This window comes from Pongo pygmaeus, chromosome 11 (genome assembly GCF_028885625.2).
Source record: "Pongo pygmaeus isolate AG05252 chromosome 11, NHGRI_mPonPyg2-v2.0_pri, whole genome shotgun sequence".
In the NCBI taxonomy this organism is placed as follows: Eukaryota; Metazoa; Chordata; class Mammalia; order Primates; family Hominidae; genus Pongo; species Pongo pygmaeus.
Window position 1 is genome coordinate 110,827,925 of NC_072384.2, and position 20,913 is coordinate 110,848,837.

The following is a 20,913-nucleotide window of genomic DNA, read 5'->3' on the forward strand; positions in this document are numbered from 1 at the left end:
CACATTCTGCATTTCATAAAGGTGACCTCTGTGAGAATACCGATTGCTTGTGGTAGACCACCAAATTATTCAAATTCTAGCAATAATCTGAAGTCTCTAAAAGTCCTTTATTCTTTTCTATTTTTTTCTGACAGATGCCAGAAAACAGACCAGTTCCTTATTGAAATCTTGTGTTAAGAAATTAAGGAGGACAGATCTCCAGGGTTTGATCCTCTGTGTTCAACATTACACAATTTTAGAACTGCTATGCTACTTCCTTTCTAGGACCTGTCCAAAAACTACGTTAGGCAATAAATTACATTATTACTCTTGGGTCAGGGTTTAAATTCGTGAATTTTTCCCCTTAGAAATAAAGGGTTAAATTCGGCCAGGCATGGTGGCTCACACCTGTAATCCTGGCACTTTGGGAGGCTGAGATGGGTGGATCACTTGAGGTCAGGAGTTCAACACCAGCCTGGCCAACATGGTGAAACCCTGCCTCTACTAAAAATACAAAAAAAAAAAATTAGCCATGTGCGGCGGTGTGCACCTGTAATCCCAGCTACTCGGGAGGCTGGGGCATGAGAATCACTTCGGCCTGGGAGGCAGAAGTTGCAGTGAGCCAAGACTGTGCCTCTGCACTCCAGCCTGGGCTCAGGGTGAGACTCTGTCTAAAAAAATAAAAATAAAAATAAATAAATAAAGAGTTAAATTCATAAAAAGCATTTACTTTATAGGCAGTCTAAATAGCTACATTTTATTGAAGGTTTCTGTCACTAGGACAATCCTCAAGTGTTCTCTTTGCCAAGTCTGCATGAAGCAGCAAGTCCTCCTCCCGCAAGACAAGACATATACTTTAGCTTGAGAATCTGCACAGCTAGACAAAATGCAGGCCCAAATGGCCAAAGGGAATCCATCTGACCTGAAGATAATTATAAAAAGCTTTGTTTGGGCAGCTTAATACTAGTCTTAAAATAATTAGATTGACTCAAACTCCATATACATTTTGGTAGCCTTCTACCCTACACCTCTTCTTCATCTCTTTGATTCCTCTTACCTGCATTACTGACCCAAGTTAATCTATAATGTGACAAGTGTTTTAAGGAAAAAACCACCATCAGATCCACAGATTAATTTGACAGGGATGAAATCTGTAAGGCCATTATATCACATAAAATGCCTTTTGTATGGCTAACAAGTTTCAAAGAAATAAACTAGTAAAATTTGTAAAGTGTGTGCCTTGTTTCCAACTTATTTTCAAAACTAAATTTTATTTTTTTATTTTTTAGAGACAGGGTCTCTGTCACCCAGGCTGGAGTGCAGTGGTGTAATCATAGCTCACTACAGCCTCGAATCTCCTAGGCTCCAGCAATTCTCCCGCCTCAGCCTAAGTAGCTGGGACTACAAGCTTTCCACCACACCTGGCTAATTTTTTTAAAAATTTTAGTAGAGATAAGGTCCTGCTATGTTGCACAGGCTGATCTCAAACTCGTGGCCTTAAGCAATCCTCCTGCCTTGATTTCCCAAAGTGTCGGGATTAATGGTATGAGCCACTGCACCCAGCCAAAACTAGGTATTCTTAAAAATATCTGTATTCCCTCTTAACAATTATGTTCACCCAAAGAGGCATGAGAAAACACAGGCCCCTAGTATTTTACATCCAGGTTCTCTTTTGCACAGTGATTTGTGACATGCTAACTAGTTTAATTTACAAGTTTCTTTTTTTTGTTTTCCAGCTGTGGATACGCCCTGTGGAGTGACACCGGTACAAAGAACTTCAGGTTTCCTATGTCCCCAAATTATCTAAGCACTAACAGTTTAAAGATGTCCTTGCCATACACCACCGTTTGCTCTCATCATTACCCTGACCGCACTTGTGTATGCACTTGTGTATAATCACAAAGGAGTAACACGGCACATGTGAATACCGTTAGGATTCTTCACCTCTCTTTAAGAAGCAAACCAAAATACATTAAAAAAATACCAATTACATAGTAAAGTACATATTTGCCAATTTTTAAAATTTATACTATCAATAATTGAGTTTATTTCAATTAATGTTAACAATGACGTATTCAACATTATGTTAGAGCTCAATTTGTATATATTAACATGTATTTTTAAATAATTTACATATTTATCGTCGAATCGTATTTTTTTTTAAAGGGGGATGCTCAACTCTTTCAGGCAAAAATGAGCTCCTTTCCGAACACCGTGGGGAGAGGCAGGGATGCAGGCAGACATATCCCAAACTCACCCTCCCGGCAGCATCAAAGTAGCCTTCGGCCAGGGATTTGTTATAATCAGCATAAGGATTCGGGAAGGCCCTTTGAGCCATGACGCCGGAAGCGAGCCTGCAGAACAGGGGAAAAAGAGAAACTAGGTTGAGATAGGGGCCTCGGCCGAGTTGCGAGGGCGGCGGCCGGCGCCCAGGTATCCCCCTTCCTCCAGCTCCTGGGCCATCGAGCGGTCTCGGCGGTCCGAGTGGACCTCGGGCCCACTGCGGCCCAACTGCTAGGGCATGGCGCCTTCGCGAAAAAGCTGTCAGGGCCCTTAACCCACCCGGATGAAGGGGACCCGTTTTGCAACCCCGTTCCCACGCCCGCGACTTGAAGCAAGGGCGCTTCCCGCGTCCTGAAGCCCTTCTCGGACCTGGCCTCTCACCCCGCAGCCCCGGACAATAACAGAAGGGGTTCTTTTACCGCCCAGTTCCTGACAGGAGGACCAATCAGAGCCTTCGCCGCTCCCGAGACCCGCCCCCTTCTCTCTTACAGTTTGTTAAAGAGACAGGAGTGTAATTTCTAAAGGGTAACGCAGGGTATTTTAATTACTGTGTAGCAGAAGTGAGGACCTAGAATCACGCGGAGATGTGACCAATATTTCCTATGCTTCTTTAGTTTTTCTTATTTTTAAAAAGTCAAATTTAAGTCCAGAGTCATAAGAAGCAGATTTTTTTTAATCTGGAGAAGAAAAAGACTGCTTTTAGATCTGAACATGCTGGTATTTCTGCTGTTCGCAATAGATAAAATTTGGCGGGGGGTGGGGGGATAATGTCTCTCCAGGGACTTGCCAATCTTTTCCTTTCATTTCTTAAAACAAACAAACAAAAAAAGCACCACCATCATTAACAACAACAACAAAAATATGCCCAAAGGACAGGCTACCAAATAGCAATTGATAATACTTTGGGGAAAGCACATGAAAACACAAATTACAGCTCTTAGGAAATTTATTCTGCTCCTTAGCCTAAATTGGACTATAATACTGGATAACAAAGCTCTAAAAAATACTGAAAACCAACAAAGCAGGAGATCCACAACATTCAATTTCAATGTTTTAACAGTCCCTGCTATCTGAAACATTTTTCTTTCATTTAAAATTAAATCCCACCTGGTACATATTAGGCCCATTCTATTGCTCAGAGAATTTTGGAGTTCAGTTAAAAAGTCAGCCTCGCTCTCTCCTTTTCCTTCTCTTCGGTTTCAATGAAGAGTCCTAGCTCCAGACCTCCAACTGGAGAAGCTCAATCTCCACCCCAACTCCCTCCCACCTTGGACTAAGTTTGTCCTTCTGAGGCTGCCATCCCAAACTCTACTCCTAATCCCTCCCCACACCCAGGTTTGCTCTTTTAAAATAGTTGCTTTCTTAGGAAATTTAGTTCCTTTCTTAACCTCAACAAATTCATGAAGATTTAGCCGAGGCCCATGGTGAATCTTAAACTGAATATCTCTCATGTTTTAAAAGATGGGTGTTTGAAGGAGCAACTCACAAGAGAGAAAAGGAAAAGGAGAGACATTTTATCAATTGTATTTTCTTTAAAGGTTAAAGGCTATCCATTTATTCCACTCACAGTCTTTAAGCAATTAAATATTACTGTTGTTAAAGCAAGGCAGGATGGTAATTGTATATTTTCATAGTACGCCTCTATCTTATTTTACTAATCCTTTCCCCTAATGATGGACATTGTTTCTAACTTCCATACTACAAATAATATTCTTGGAACATGTGCTTTTATGAATCTATGTGAGCATCCCTGAGACATACACCCAGCAGTCAATTGCTGGATCATATGAGATTCTGTACTTAATTTCCCCAATGTTGTTAGATTGCTTTCCAAAACCGCTGGGCTAGTTTATATTCCCTCCAACAGTATCTATTGTTCATTCCAAGAGTATTCACTCCAACATATCAATTGTTTCTGTCATTTCCATCTCCTCTCCAACACTTGGTATTATCTAGTGTTCTAATGTTTGCCATTCTAATGAATAATGTAGAATCTCACTGATGTTTAATCTTTTAGTTTTTCTGTGGCTAATGGTGTTGAACTTTCCTTCATATACCTGTTAGACAATTGGGCTTTACCTATTCCTTTATTTATTTTTCTATTAGTGATTGCATTGTTTTCCTGTTGATTTGAAAGAGTTTTGTTTCTTTTTTTCCCGTGTATGTGGGGTATATTCTATATATTAATCTCCTTTCACTTTAGTTATTGTAGATACTTCTTTAGTTTGTTCACATTTTCTAGGATATCCTTTATTGAATCACAATCTTTCATTTTGATGAAGTTAAACCTATCTAATTGTGACACTGTGATTTAAGGATTTAGCTTCATATTCAAAATGTCTTTGTCTGCTCATAGACTGCAATGTCTTCCCACATTTTATTTTATTAGCTTTTTACCTCTTATATTTAAGTCTTTATCTGGAGTTTACTTCTGAAGATGATGTGAGGCATGCGTCTAAACTTACTTTGGGAAGGGAAGTAGAATTATTTAGAATTTAAATATAGTCAAAGCATGTGACTTGTAAACACCCAAAGATTTTGGCCGGGTGTGGTGGCTCATGCCTGTAATCCCAGCACTTTGGGAGGCCGAGGTGGGCGGATCACGAGGTCAGGAGATCGAGACCATCCTGGCTAACTCGGTGAAACCCCATCTATACTAAAAATACAAAAAATTAGCCGGGCGTGGTGGGGCGGGTGCCTGTAGTCCCAGCTACTCGGGAGGCTGAGGCAGAAGAATGGCGTGAACCCAGGAGGCAGAGCTTGCAGTGAGCCGAGATCACGCCACTGCACTCTAGCCTGGGCGACAGAGCAAGACTCTGTCTCAAAAAAAAAAAAAAAAAAAAAAAAAACCCGAAGATTTTAATTGCTGGAAATATTTCCCTCCCTCCCTCCCCCCTTCCCCCCTCCCTTCCCTCCCTCCCTCCCTCCCTGCTTTCCTTCTCTTCCTTCCTTTTTGTCAGAGAACCAACCCAGAGAATCCCTCCTTGGTTCTGATACAAAAGAAAAGTATTTAACATTTATTGTTTGTATTTATCTACTCAGGCTACACAAAGAACCATAGCAAGTGGCCTGAAACAACAGAAATGTATTTTCCCACAGTTCTGAAGGATAGAAGTCTGGGATTAAGATGTTGGCAGGACTGATTCCATCTGAGGCCTGTCTTGTTGGCTTGTAGATGCTGTCTTCTCCTATCTTCACATGGTTGTGCCTCAGTCTGTGTTGTCTGTGTCCTAATTTCCTCTTCTTACAACACCATCATGGTGGATTATGACTTCATTGAACCTTATCGTTCTTTTTTTTTTTTTTTTTTTGGGACGGAATCTCGCTCTGTTGCCAGGCTGGAGTGCAGTGGCACAATCTTGGCTTACTGCAACCTCTGACTCTCTGGTTCGAGCGATTCTCCTGCCTCAGCCTCCAGAGTAGCTGAGATTACAGGCACGCACCACCACGCCCAGCTAATTTTTGTATTTTCGGTAGAGATGGGGTTTCACCATGTTGGCCAGGCTGGTGTCGAACTCCTGACCTCAAGTGATCTGCCTGACTTGGCTAACCTTACTTTTCTTCAAAGACCCTTCTCCAGCAGCCACATACTGAGATAGTGAGAGTTAGGACTTCAACGTATGAATTTGGGGGGCAACAATTTTAGCCCCAAGTAGTACCTATGCTTTCACCTGTGGCTATGGTGGCTGAACACATTTGTGGCTAACACAAATTTGACAGTTATAATTTTTTATGGATCATTCTACTTTTGATAAATTTAGGATGATTTTTTAAAAAATGTAATGTTCCTTCTTTTAATCAATGTAGCTGTCTTGTGTGAACTTTCAGGAAATAATCATTGTATTATTGCCTCTAAAACTGAATACTTCTGGAAATCTGGGACGATTGATAACAGAGAAAACAACTATAATTTGAGGGCATTTTAGTTCCATTCTCAGACTTTAATTTCAAAATGTTATAATGTGTATTAGGGTGAAAACTATGTTAGTTACAAAAAGGCCTCAAAACATAATCTCTAAAATACATAGAAATGTATTTTTCTTAGTTCAGATTAGATTTGCTCCATGTGGCCATTCAGGATCACAGATTCCTTCCATCTCTGTTCCCATCTCCCTCAGTGTGTGATGCTCTCAGCAAGTCCATGCTGGTCATAGGTGTGTCGGTATTGCAGCTTGTGAGAAGGTCAGGCACACCCAGAGGAGTGCACAGACCAGGAAGTGGGATTTGTCACTTCCCTCGTGTTCCACTGGTGAGGATTTAGTCGCTTGGCCACCTCTAGCTGCCCGGGAGGCTGTGAAATGAAGTTCTCTGCTGAACAGCTATGTGTTCAGCTACAATGAAAGAAGGGGAAGACTGACTTTGGTGGATAGTTAATGTCCTCCAATACATAATGGCAGTTTTAGTAACTGATAGCACCTGTCTGCCAGCAAAGGCGCAGCATGCTTTAGTGTCTGCGGTGTTCCTTTTGCCTCTAACCTCCTAGCAACCATGCCTTCTCTGTTTCTTCCTACCTATTCCCTTGATCCTTGTTAGCTGGTGGGTCTTTGGGGTAAAAGATAGATCTTGAGACTCCATGTCCTATATTTTTTCTAGAAACTCCCCACCTGCTGTCAAACACACATATACCCACACAGACAGACACACACACACAAAATCAAACAACTGGTTTTTACTTTTTTCACTTTTCTCCTAAGTACCACTTGTCTCTTTTTTTGTTGTTGAGATTAGCTTATTTTCTTTTCAGCTCAAAGAAGTGTAAAGCAAGAGTATCTAAGCTTGAGTCTAATATCACCACACTGCTGGTTTAACACCCAGCTGGGACTGTGTACTATTGAAGCAATTTTCTGTTTCGTTCATAGTACAGAATTCATGGATTGACAGGAGCAATTGCCAGTGGAGGAAACAAGAACATAAACAGATGTACACCAAGCGCACTATGGAACACTTTTAATTTCCTGGAGACAGTATTTCTTATGGTACTGGCAGCCTTTCCTCCCTGCCTTGTCAGGATTTTACTAGTGTGCTGACAGATTCCTTTCTCTCAATGTACCTGCTGGGTGAGAGCTGCTATTATATGGAACACAGGTGTGCTGGGGTTTCCTTGGGAGATTAAAAAAGATTGTGAGTACAGAAAGTTGGTAAAAGATGTACAAACATTTAAGCTTTTTCCTTTCTCCACCTAACACTTGTGATGGGCTCTTTATCAAGCAGTGTTAGTGTCTTTAACGAGCAAAAAGAAAAGGAGACTTCCCCTTTTGTTGTTGAAAATATGTGTCTATATTGCATTGTTAAATTTATGCAGGTCCCCATTTCTCTATGTGATTGAATTTCATAATGATGGGAAGGATGGAAAGTATCCCCTACTGGAGGGGTCTTCTCAGGACGATGAATTGTTAATCAAGTGGATTATTTTTGCTTCCATCCCATCCAACCACACAAAACTCAGCCATGGAAAGATGATATATTACCAAAGCTCTGCATTGTCCCATTCTGATGTGTTCTTTTGGCATATCTGATAGTTGTACACCCTGGCAGGGGAGAGTAGCCGACAGAGAGATACTCAGGCCTTTGCAGTCCTTCTTTTAAGATTTGGAATTGCCACACAGCAGGTGCTCTTCAGTCATTTGAAAGAGAAACCTTAACATTTTCCAACTTGCCTAGAAGCCGCGTTATTTGTGCTTCATTTTTCCTTTCTATTTGCCTTGAGTGCAGGTGTATAGGTGAGTAACTGTAAGTAGAATGTAGTTCATAAGAAGTGGAGAAGCTGCTACTTCAGGGCAATAGGAATTTAGCAGTGGAATTTACAGACCTAGAAGGACACTTCAAGAATCCAGCTGGTTCATCCTGTGATTGCCTTGTGGGATCATCTTGAACTGACCATGCTACTGGTCAGCCAGTGGCTATGGCAACAGCCAGGGCTGCAGCTGCAGAGAGGAGCTGGCTTCTTTAACTGGCTTCTTATACATCATCATAACACCTGGGCTGAGCCTCAAAGCCTGGGCCCAGGACTGTTTTTGGAACTGGCTGAGAAATGGAGGATGACATTCTCAGGACTAGTTTCCTGCCTCCTGAGGGACAGGACTTGGCATTCAAGGAGTTATATAAAATTTTTTTCCCTGGGTAACTCCAAGTTCGGAAGCAGTAATTCTCATATATTGTATCAGGAGCTTGTTTAAAACAGAGATTCCCAGACCTCAGGAGGTTTGGGTTGAATCTGCATTTTAAAAATCTTCATATGAAACTCTTGCAGACTACGTTGAATCCTTTTTTTTTTTCTTTTGAGATGGAGTCTCGCTCTGTCTCCCAGGCTGCAGTGCAATGGTGCGATCTCGGCTCACTCAGCTCACTCTCAGGTTCCAGCAATTCTCCCACCACAGCCCCCTGAGTAGCTGGGATTACAGATGCGTGCCACCACACCTGGCTAATTTTTTGTATTTTTAGTAGACACAGGGTTTCACCATGTTCCCCAGGCTGATCCGCCTGGCCAAGTGATCCGCCCGCCTCAGTTTCCCAAAGTACTGGAATTACAGATGTGAGCCACTGCTCCTGGCCTGAATCTTAATCTTAATGTGATTCTTTTGCAGACTATAGACTAGAGTTTGACATATGCTGGTGAGAGAGAGAGAGAGAGAGAGCGCACAATTCTGAATACAAAAGCCATGGTTCTAAAGGTTAACAGACTGAAATTCTGTGAGTTATCATGCCCATCGATTTACATTTGTTACATCATAGTTCCTAAAGTATTTCCTAATGTTTAAAAAGAAAAAAAGAAGTATCTTTTCACTGCAGCCTAACCCAATGTGTACTTATAGGTGGTTATTTCACCTAGATACTTTCAGAGAAAGAGCATTCATAACTTCTTTTGGCAGTCAATTAGGGTTCTTAATGCCCTCATGTTTCCAGGAGTTTTTTTCTTAGATCTAGACTAAATATTGATCAACCAGAAACTGAAACATATTTTGGGCAGAATAAAGAACAACTAGTCAAGATAAGTCTTTTTAAGTTATAAAAGTTTAATTTGATCTTCTTCAGGTGGAATAATTCAATTTTATACCCTTTTATCTTGGGGCCTAAGTTCTTTAATAAAGATTTATACCTTTAAGCCAGGGGTAGGCAAAGTAACACTGAAGGTACCAGGAGGCATGCCATCGCTCTGTGCGTAAAGACTCATAAACCTTCCAGAGCAATTAGTGGTGTTGGTAGGAACACATAAAGGCCAAGAAGGGGAGGTTAATCCACATCCCCTTCCTAATAACAGCATCTACTGTTTACGAGACTTTACTGTAGGATAGGTACTTTACTCAAACTATTTCTTTTCATCTTTGGAAAGTAGTCTCATGAGTAATACTACTGCTCATCCCTCTTACATGTGAGGAAACAGAGACTTACATAGTTACCTCACTGTTCCAAGGTCACTATCACGTGAGTGGTGACCCCAGACCTTCTGACTTGAGAGCCAATATGCTTAACCATCTACTGTCCTCCTCCTTCTGCCCAGGTAGCTCCAGCCACCAGCATTTCCTTCCCCTTTTCTCCCTGTTGGACATCAGGGCTCTCATATGCTGCCTTGACTGTATGGGTCCTCTCGTAACTCCCACTCTCCATTATAAATTCCTAATTTACTCTCTCTGCACCAAGTCTGTATTTCCCTCACTCTGAATATTTAAGAACACAGTTCAAATAAACTGGCATAGCTATATATGTTGCCAGACAAACCTTATACATCTGTCTGCAAAAATCACATCGTATCTGTTTCCATGTATCTTGTTTATTCACAAGGTTGGCCTTACCTGGATATGTCAGGATTGGGCCTCTAAAATGTCTCTGAATTATATTTTCTGATTTATTTGTTGGTTCTTTTGCTCATTCATTGATCCATTTACTTATTCTTCAGATAGGTGTTGCAAAGTGTCTATGGAGCGCGTATTATGTTCTAGGTTTGAGGAGTGGCTTCTGAACTAAAATATCTCACAAATAAGAAACTGAATATGCAAACAAATGGCTACAATGTGCATAAATGTTATGCTTTAAGATACTGAGGAAACCATGAGAACTCATGGTGGGAGAGTCAGCTTACCTGACCTGAGGCAGTCAGGGAGGTTTCATGGAAGGTGACATCTGAGTTGAGTTTGGAAGGAAGCATAGCAATAAGCCAAGTGAAGATGATCCAGGGGAACATCCAAGATGGAAGGGTCAACCTGTGCAAAGATGAGTCAGGCAAAGTCACAGCACTTTCACATAAATGCCAGGAGCCCAGCTGGAGCACAGAGAGGGGTCAAGGCCCAGAAAGAAAAGAGGTTGCAGAGAGACAGTGGTCTTGGAACTTCTTATAAGACATGACAAGGAGCTTACACTTTATCCTAAAAACAATAGAGAGCCATGGAATGATTTTGAAACTGGCCAATTGTCCCATAGAACAGATGTTTATGATTTCTTTTGAATAAACATGGAAATTGACCCTCCTGGTTTTAAAACTTGAGACATTTACATTTGTCTTATCTGAGTTCCTTTCTCAGGAAACCAACCATCAGTCCTCCCAGATAGTATCAAGGGACTGTAACTTACCAGATCACCACATCTGGATGATGAGATGCCAGAACACTCACCTATCATGACTACCTAACTGACTACCTGCTTTCTGTTGATGAACTGCTCTTCCTTACCCCTCCCTAAATTCTGTATTCTCATATATGATTACATTTCTTTCCTGCTATAAACTCCCCTAATTTTAGTAGGTGTAGGAGATAGACTTCAGACTGATTTCCCATCTCCTTGGCACCTGATCGAAGCCTTCTTCCCTGGCAATACTGATTGTCTCAGTGATTGGTTTTCTGCGTGGCATGCAGCAGAATCTAGAACCCCTAGTGTTTCAGTAACAGTTTTTAAAAATAGATCTTGGCCAGGCGTGGTGGCTCACGCCTGTAATCCCAGCACTTTGGGAGGCCGAGATGGGCAGATCACGAGGTCAGGAGATTGAGACCATCCTGGCTAACATGGTGAAACCCTGTCTCTACTAAAAATACAAACAAAAATTAGCCAGGCATGGTGGCAGGCGCCTGTAGTCCCAACTACTCGGGAGGCTGAGGCAGGAGAATGACGTGAACCCGGGAGGCAGAGCTTGCAGTGAGCCGAGATGTTGCCACGGCACTCCAGCCTGGAAGACAGAGCGAGACTGCATCTCAAAAAAAAAAAAAAGAATAAATAAATAAAAATAGATCTTATGAGACATAATGGACATAAGTAAACAGTATCTAAAGTATACCATTTGATAAGTTTTGACTTAGGTATATACCCATAAATCATCACCAAAATTGAGATAATGATCATTATTTATCACCCCCAAATTCCCTCATACCATTTATAATTCCTCCTTCCTGTTTTTCACTGACAATCTCTGTTTCCTAGCCATGGACCATCACATGGACGATCACTGATCTGCTGTCTGTCAATAAAGAATTTCTGCATTTTCTAGAATTTTGAATAAATAGAATTTTATAGTATGTAATTCTGACTTTTTTCACTCAGTATAATTATTTTTAGATTTATCTATATTGCAGGTATTAATAGTCAATTTCTTTCTATTTGTCAGTTTTATTCCATTGTATGAATTTGCTTATCAAGGTGTATTTATCCATTCATCTGTTGATGAATGGTTGAGTTGTATCCAGCCATTGGCTATTACAAATAAAGCTACAAGTAACATGTTCATACTTTGTATGGATATAGTCTTTCATTTCTCTTGTGTAGATATCTAGGAGTGTAATGGCTGGACAGTATTTTAAATGTACTTTAAGAAACTAATAATTTGTTTCCCAAAATGATTTTACCATTTCACATTCCCACTAGCAGTTTATGAGATTACTAGTTCCTCCACATACTTACTTGTCAATATTTGGTATATTCTGTCCTTCTAATTTTAGCATTCTGGTGGATTTGTAGTAGTATCACATTGTGATTTTAACTTTCATGTCCCTAATTACTAATGCTCTTACATTTTTTAATGCTTATTTGCCAGCCAAATATATATATACACACATACACACACACACACACACACACACACACACACACACACACACCCTATATATATATATATATCTCTCTATATATCTATATATATATATATATATACACATATATGGTAATGTGTTTGTTCAAGTCCTTAGTCCCTCCCTCCATTCCCAACTTTTAAATTGGGATGTTTGTTTACTTAATATTATTCATAATAGCTTTGAGAGATCTTTATATATAAGTCATTTATGAGATATATGTGAAAACATTTGTCGATGTTTTCTCCTTGGCTTCAGCTTGTCTTTTCGTTCTCTTAAATGTCTTTGAAGAGCATCTAATGACTGGTCACTCACAGAAGTACACGTGCCCAACACCCTTGCTTCAATCTAGGACCATCTTATGTCCTTATATTATCTATCATCTTACATTTTATATCCAGAGCTGCCCATAGGATGGGCTGAAGCCTCTTTTCTTTTTTTGAGATGGAGTTTCACTCCTGTTGTCCAGGCTGGAGTGCAATGGTGTGATCTCGGCTTACTGCAACCTCCACCTCCTGGGTTCAAGCGATTCTCCTGCCTCAGCCTCCTAAGTAGCTGGGATTACAGGCATGCGCCACCACACCCAGCTAATTTTGTATTTCCAGTAGAGACGGGGTTTCTCCATGTTGGTCAGGCTGGTCTTGAACTCTTGACCTCAGGTGATCTGCCCGCCTTGCCCTCCCAAAGGGCCAGGATTACAGGCGTGAGCCACTGCGCCCGGCCAACTCTTTTCAAATGCATTGTAGGTCAACTTCTCCTTTGCTCAATATGCCTTCCTCACACTCTGGCTTTTCCCAGCTCTTATTCCAGAGGGCACTCCACCATAACCTCTTACATGCCAATTCCTACCTTGAGTTTGTTTCCAGGAACCAAGCCTAAAAACAGGACCCATGGCTTTTATTTATTTATTTTTTGCTTGCTTTGAATTCTTACTCTGTAAATGAATTGTGCTGTCTACACACAGAAAAATATACATTGAAGCATGTCTTTGTTTATTCCTAGTTACATTTTTTGGAAATGAAGTATAACTCAAGAATATTCTTAATCTACATTCTCATTTCCTTAAATAAGCTATTCTTAACTTTCTCAGAAGGACCTATTGAACAACATGTCACTCTTTTGTCTTTTCATGTGGCTTCAGCTGGAGTGCTCACCCCACCCCGCTTCTTCCCTGTTGGCTTACTGTCACTTCTCTCTGCCCTCTGACCTCAGTCATTTAGATATTCAGTTGGAGGACTTGCTCTCTGTTGTCTTACATCTCGCTAGTACAAATGATAGATGGATCTTGATATACAACAGATTCAATATGAGCCACCTGAGGTTTGTGGCAGCTCCATAATTTGTAAAAGAAGTGGCTTAGGCGGCTGTCTTGTGCGTTGGAACACACAGTGGGCTTGTATAAGCTTGCATTTGCAAAACACTTTACATAAGATAGAAAAGCATCAGTTGTGCATATTAAGGAATGAAGGGTGAGGACTTTGGTGGAAATTACACAGATCTTCCTCCAAGCCACGACTTGACATTGGTATTCTTCCGATGACTTGATGTCCTTATGTTTAAGTTTATTTTAGGAGTTGTTTAGAACATTGTGATGCTTTTTTTTTTTTTTTTAAAGCTAAATCTGATTTCTTATTTTTTAGAATTCTTTTCCCCACAGTTTGGCTTTTCTCATTCAAGTGTTCGGATAGTAAATTTACCTTTGCACATGTTTGTGCTCCCAGCCGTACATATCAATTTGTAAAAAGCCAAATGGAGAACAGTTTAGCATCAGTGAAATGTCAGGAAAATGCCCAGAAGGCACCAACACAATACTAGAGTTTCAAATTTTGAGAATGGAATTAGGCCACTAAATCAGTTTTCTTGCCCGTGTCATGGACCATGGGGATGTGTCCTAGTTCTTTTAAAAAAAGGGCATCTAAACCTCTCTCAGTACAACTTACAGGTCTGTGCTGGGGACCTGTGAGAAACCTCTGGATTTGAGACGAATTGAATCTGCGTTGAAATGGCCTTTTCCTTTCTTTATTAAAAAACTGATTTGCTCTACCACCTTTTTCTTTGGCTCGCTTGCATTATCCTTTTTTTTTTTTTTTTTTTTTTTTAAACTGCAGAAATCATATATTCTTCAAGGTTAGAAGAAAAAAAAAGAAGAGAAAAAATCAGAACCGAATCATACTTTTTGTTAGATCATGTGTATAATATTCCCTTTTGTGGTGGTGGAAAGAACTCACCTCCTCTGGTTTAGAGGGAAGAAGAGTCAGTTGTCAATGCAAAGTTCTATTACAACATCTCCAAAGTCATAGTTTTCATTTGAAAAGCGAGGAAGTGTGACAACATATGACTGGGCCCGTGATTATCATTCAGACCCATACAGTGAAAACTCTGCCTGAATTTGTTCATGACCACATTTCTTTTCCAGGTTTGACAGATTGTAGTTTTCCAACTGTCTCCTTATTAACATGCTGCCTGTTTCCTCTATCTACTTTTGCTGCACCTGCTGTGATAGTGATTGTTTTGTGTATATAGGTACCATTGCCTTCAGAGATTAAGAGCGCACATCGTGAGCAGAAATAAACAATGGATTTATCAGTGACTGTCCAAATTCCACCTATCTTTTGGACAATAACTGAAAGATCTCTCTTGGGAAAGTAATGTTTTTCTTTGGGAATTGTGGGTTAAAAAACTATGTTTACAGTTATGCCTATCTCCTCTTCCTCATTCCTTCATTCCTTCTACTTTTTGATTTATAATTGTATTTCATAGCCAGAAAAATGCTAAAGAGGTTAATTTTTTATATTATACAGTAAAAAAAGTAAAAAAAAAAATCCTAAGTAAGTTTACTGAGATTTTTCTAGCAAAACTAGAAGTCTCAGTGGGCTTCAGATTCAAACTCATGAATATTCTTTTAATTCTTACTTTTATACAAATCTTGGAAATTAGAGGTACAATAGATTATTAAGAATTATGAAAATTTATTCGTTGGAGAGCTTAGCAAGAAAATTGCTTATTTTAACATTTGAAAAACTATTTGGTCTACCTGCACTGCAAACTTATAGATGATGGGAAAGCTTATCTTTAAGGCCTGGATCAGTGCAAACAGCCCTGAAAAAGGAAATCTCGAGTTTAATTTACCTTTCAGTACTGAAGAATATATATTGCAGAATTTAAAGAGAAAAGGATCTTCTTTCCTATCTCCTAATGGATACTCTTTGTACCTAGGGTCAGTCTGACTTGGTGGGTGAGGTATTTAACTGCTGCTGACCTTGCTTTGAATTTCTGGCTACAGAGCATTTCAGAGGACAGAGCAAATCTTCTGTTGGGTGTCACATAGGTGGATGCATGCTGGTGCTGGTTCATTCACTGGCACATCCCAGGAATGAATATTTTCTTCCTTGCACATTGACCTTACTCTAATAGAGTGACCCAGAAACAGAGCTGGTCTAGTTTTATATGTAAGTACGAAGGAAAGTTTTCTTCCCTGGCACATACACCTGCTAGCACTCTGACACTTCTAATTTGGAGGTCACAGGAACAAGTAAATAAATACTATTTAAGGAGCATTAAAAGAAGAAAATTTGGTTTAAACCAAAAAAATGATAAAATGGGGAGACAGAGCTACAAACGAGCTGTGGGACTTCAATCATACTTGCTTTCTTCCATACTATTATAAGAATAAAATAAAAAAGGAAGGAAGGGGGAGGCCAAGGCGGGCAGATCATGAGGTCAGGAGATCGAGACCATCCTGGCTAACATGGTGAAACCCCATCTCTGCTGAAAATACAAAAAATTAGCCGGGCGTCGTGGTGGGCGCCTGTAGTCCCAGCTACTTGGGAGGCTGAGGCAGGAGAATGGCGTGAACCCAGGAGGTGGAGCTTGCAGTGAGCCGAGATCCTGCCACTGCACTCCAGCCTGGGCGACAGAGCGAGACTCTGTCTCAAAAAAAAAAAAAAAAAAAAAAAAAGGAAGGAAGGAAAGCAGGCAGGCAGGAAGAAAGGAAGAAAGGATGGAAGGAAGAAGGAAGGAAGGATGAAGAAAGAAGTAAACATATTTCACTTTATACATAGCCTTGCTTCAGTTGGAGAGTGATTCAACTACTCTCAGCTTTCTCTGTAACCACTCAGGAATACCATTTAGAAAAACGTTCTTGTAGAGCTAGAGCCTATTGCTAGTAGTAATATTCTGGAAAATTATGGGGAGATATATATGCTTACAGGCTTACCTCTGACCTACAAATTGTCTCTAATAGAGACTATAATTGTGCACAATCCCTTTTTTCCTCTTCTGCATAGCCATGGGAGGTTTCTCTATATAGGCTTATGTGACCTTCCTAGGTTGTCTGAAATAATCTTGCATCTAGTACATGAATATTACTTAATAAATCCATAAATATGTACCAAGTGATTTGGCTGCAGAACCAAAATTTTTAAAATGATCCATATTAACAACATCTGAATTTATCCTTGAGCTCCTCTTCTCGTTGTAAAGTGCATTGCACCTATAAAGAGAGGAGTGCAAAATACTTGTGGAAGTTTGTGGGGGGACAGTGAAGGACATTTATTGGTCTAGTTAATGGTAATAGGATATATCCAAAGTGGAAATAAAAGAGAGGCTGTCTTAATTCATTGGTGAGCCAGGACTATAAGTAACAAAAGGTGGATTTCTTGGGAAATGAATCAATTCATTTTTTGTACCATCAAACTGGGATCTAAAATATGAGCCCCATGATACACATGTACACAATGAAACTGCTGGTCTGTTATTGTAATTCTTGAAAATCTCAGTTTATGCTTTTTGTGTGTAAGATAATATTATCTACAGAATCCTAGGTTGGGAGTCTAGTTCTGTTTCTGCTTCAGAAGCCTCTTGTCTCAGAGAAGACCCTTAAAACTCTGTGGTCCCTAGGATCTCTCATCTATAAAATATAGAATGTTCTAGGGGCAAAGTTGGAAAATCCCCTTGAGGACTATGATGTTCCAGACTAGGACACTTTATAATGCTTCCAGGATGCTAATTTCTGGAGGCAATTAGTAGGTTTGTAAAGAAACTCTTTTGAAGTGAAGGTTTGAATTGTGTATTGGCAGGAATTATTGGAATAATTGACTTGAATGAGTTTAATTGGCTGTAAGAGTTTCGTTTTTGTTTTGTTTCTTAGGATGATGTAATTACTGCCTGTGTTGAGTTCCTGCAGGAATATTTTGAAATGTTCTGGTTGTAAAAGCATGTATTTGGTATCTGTGTGTGTTTTTTTTTTTTTTTTTTGAGATGGAGTCTTGCTCTGCTGCCAGGCTGGAATGCAGTGGTGCGATCTTGGCTCACTGCAACTTCCACCTCCCGGTTCAAGCGATTCTCCTGTCTCAGCCTCCCAAGTAGCTGGGACTACAGGCGCGTGCCACCATGCCCAGCTAATTTGTTGTATTTTTAGTAGAGATGGGGTTTCACCATGTTAGCCAGGATGGTCTCTATCTCCTGACCTCGCGATCCACCCGCCTCGGACTCCCAAAGTGCTGGGATTAGAGGCGTGAGCCACCGCACCTGGACATGTTTGGTTTTTCCTGGTGTTCTGAGTGTCCTGTGGCAATAGGAAGTTACCATCTCACCTCCACTATTATGGCACCAAGTTTCTACCTCTTGCCCCCTAAGAAATGTGGGATCACCTTGAACAGATCTGTCAGCCCTGGTGAGTTTCAGATACCTGTCTCCTAAGAGGAATCTTCTGCTAGGTTAGGGGAGGGGGTCCTATGACAGCTGGAACATAGGCCTTCCCTTCATTCTGTTAACCTGAGGAATAGTCATATCATTCTACTCTCTCAGTTCTTGTTTCTTAACTTAGCAGGGAATTCAGTGGAGATTTAAGGGTGGTAGCAATAAAGCTTGTGAGAGTGCTTATGAGCCACTGACAACAACCAACACTATTGTAAGGGAGTTGCTAGATAACCAGGAACCTGGTGGCTGGGCAGAAGCCGACAAAGTTGACTGCTATGAATTTAGATTGTGGCCTACCAATATATGAATAGACAAGAGTTAGACTTCACTATCCCTCCAGAATTCTTTTTCTGTGCAATACCATTTTATGATTATATAACATTCATCATTTGGAAATCTCAAAATAAGTTATAAGATATAGCAGCATTTGATGGCTGGAAAACCTTTAGACATAGTTACATAGTTTAATGACCCAAAACTTTCTGCTTTATGTACATATGAAAGTAGCGGTTCCAAAATGTTAAGTTAATTGCTATCATCCTCTAGCAAGTCTCTACAGAAGTCAGAAATATGACAGCTACTGTGAATAGGTACTGGATAATTTTTCTTTCTTAAGAAATGCAAGTAAAAGCATTTACTACTTTTACTATCATTGAAGTTTGATCATCTGCAGAAAATAACTTTTAATGTGTTCTTTAGAATGAAGCATATGTAGATAGTGTCTGCCTTCTTTATTTCACCATGAAGCCTAGAGGGCGAATGGTAGCACAGAATTTAGAAGATACTTTGTTTTTTGCCTATCTTGCTTTTATGAATTTTAGAATCTGTAAGTTCTTTGAGAAAGGTTATATACTCAGGATATGTAGTAAGAGTGCACAAAAATTGAATTATTAATAACTAAAATGAGAAAAGAAGTTTATATTGCAGGGGTTCTTGAAACTTTTTTTGTGTCTTGACTACTTTGGCTGTCTAGTGAAGCCTATCAACCCCTCTTGGAGTACTGTTTTAACAAACAATATAAAATACAAAGGATTCAAAGAAAACATATCACATTGAAATACAGTTACACAAATAACTTAAAAAATTGTGATATACTAATGTGTATACTTATTATTTACAAATTATAAACAGAATCTAGTGGCTGGGCTAATAATAATAAATTCAAAATACTGACATACAGATTTTCAAGACATCTGCAACAACTGTAATAATAAACAAAAGTATCTATAAGTTCTATCTGTGATAAAGTCACAGGTTCTGCTAATAATACCATGTTTTGGTGCCTGCATTTATATTCGAACAGAAAACTAAAATGTGGCACATATACACCATGGAATACTATGCAGCCATAAAAAATGATGAGTTCATGTCCTTTGTAGGGACATGGATGAAATTGGAAATCATCATTCTCAGTAAACTATCACAAGAACAAAAAACCAAACACCGCATATTCTCACTCATAGGTGGGAATTGAACAATGAGAACACATGGACACAGGAAGGGGAACATCACACTTCGGGGACTGTTGTGGGGTGGGGGGAGGGGGAGGGATAGCATTGGGAGATATACCTAATGCTAGATGACGAGTTAGTGGGTGCAGCGCACCAGCATGGCACATGTATACATATGTAACTTACCTGCACATTGCACACATGTACCATAAAACCTAAAGTATAATAATAATAATAATAATAAATAAATAAATAAATAAATAAATTAAAAAAAAAGAAAACTAAATTTCAGTTACATGTTAGTGAAAATAAATGATGGAATTTTTCTTTTCAATTCAAGTTTATGGATCCTTTGAATTCTCTCCCTGGACTCCTTTCTGTGGGTTCAAGGTTAAGAAGTCTTCCGTTGGGTTCTCAGCTCATCTTTCATCACTTGCTTCTCTGAGATAATGTTCAAATACTGGCTACAAATAGGAGAATAAATGATGAGTTCATTGGATGAGAATTGAGGGGAGTTAGCAGAAGATTTCTGTAAGAACACAGCCTGGGTGTTCCAAAGCAAGTTATAAAGTAATAAAATTTTTCTTTGGTCCCACTCACCATCCTTTCTGCATCATCTTCCTCCAAGTCAGGTGCTCAGTGCTTCTGAGTGAGATGAACAATTCAATTAGATGCAATTGTTAGTCACAAGGTTTTAGTCTTCCCATGGATGTATTAAGTATATATATTTACATATATTCTACAGGAAGTGGCACTATTTAATCAAGGAAATCCAATGACAATAATGGATTTTGGGGATCTACCCAGGATAGATAGGTAAAGGGATATTTTTGGCCATTACTGACACCTTTCAGTCACCTAATGGTTGGCTATTTGTCTTGCCTATTTATGTCAGTTGTAAGTTTCATTTGGCAAACAAAGGAAGTTGTTTTTTTTCAGTCTGCTGTTGGTTTTACCTTTCCTGGCAGTAATGTTTCCCTAGGGGCAAGCAAATACTCCAAGTTGAACATCTCATTTACAGCACTGTCATTTGGGGTGATAGTTATTTGTAGTTTGTAGAGGAATTATTTCATTCGTATGAGTGAACAGATGGGTTAATAAAGCTGTCTGAAGTTGTAAACTGGTACACAGACTATTTCAGGGACATCCATCATGGTGTCATAATGCTGAATGCTGAACTACCAATAGACTATTAGATTACAAGCACCTTGAAAACCAGAATTAAACCTAATCTAAACCCAAGCCATAGCAACAGAGTAGCGAGGTAGGCTTTACTTCTAGTCTTCAAGAAGTGAAGGTAGCTTGGCATCTGCTGCTATCATGCAGTCATTAGAACATTTAAAGAAAACATGTAAGCTGTGACAATGTTAATTTCATAAGAAAAAAATGGGTTTGTATAATTTCATTCTGAAATGTGTTTCCTTTATTTTCTAACTATAAAATGGTTTTGA

General features: G+C 39.7%; 1 protein-coding gene and 1 long non-coding RNA gene across 5 annotated transcripts in view; both read right to left on the reverse strand.

Annotated features, from left to right (window-relative positions):
• Positions 1–3,513, reverse strand: part of LANCL1 (LanC like glutathione S-transferase 1) — a 49,275-nt gene extending 45,762 nt beyond the window's left edge. The window contains exons 1-2 of one of the 4 annotated variants that reach the window (XM_063647920.1): positions 3,370–3,513; positions 2,237–2,333 (exon numbers count right to left, since the gene is read on the reverse strand). In XM_063647920.1, the coding sequence (XP_063503990.1) occupies positions 2,237–2,333; positions 3,370–3,389 (117 nt within the window). In that variant the 5' untranslated portion in view covers positions 3,390–3,513. Of the gene's footprint in view, positions 1–2,236; positions 2,334–2,541; positions 2,693–3,369 lie in introns of those variants that run through there. The other 3 variants (XM_054477396.2, XM_054477395.2, XM_054477398.2) reach the window with 3 other exon arrangements.
• A 16,245-nt stretch (positions 3,514–19,758) lies between these two features.
• LOC129031296 (uncharacterized) lies at positions 19,759–20,601 on the reverse strand. Its single transcript, XR_008501002.1, has 3 exons — positions 20,419–20,601; positions 20,063–20,107; positions 19,759–19,926 (listed from the first exon to the last, which is right to left on the reverse strand). It is a non-coding gene; the product is annotated as an uncharacterized LOC129031296 (long non-coding RNA).
• Positions 20,602–20,913: the final 312 nt, after the last annotated feature.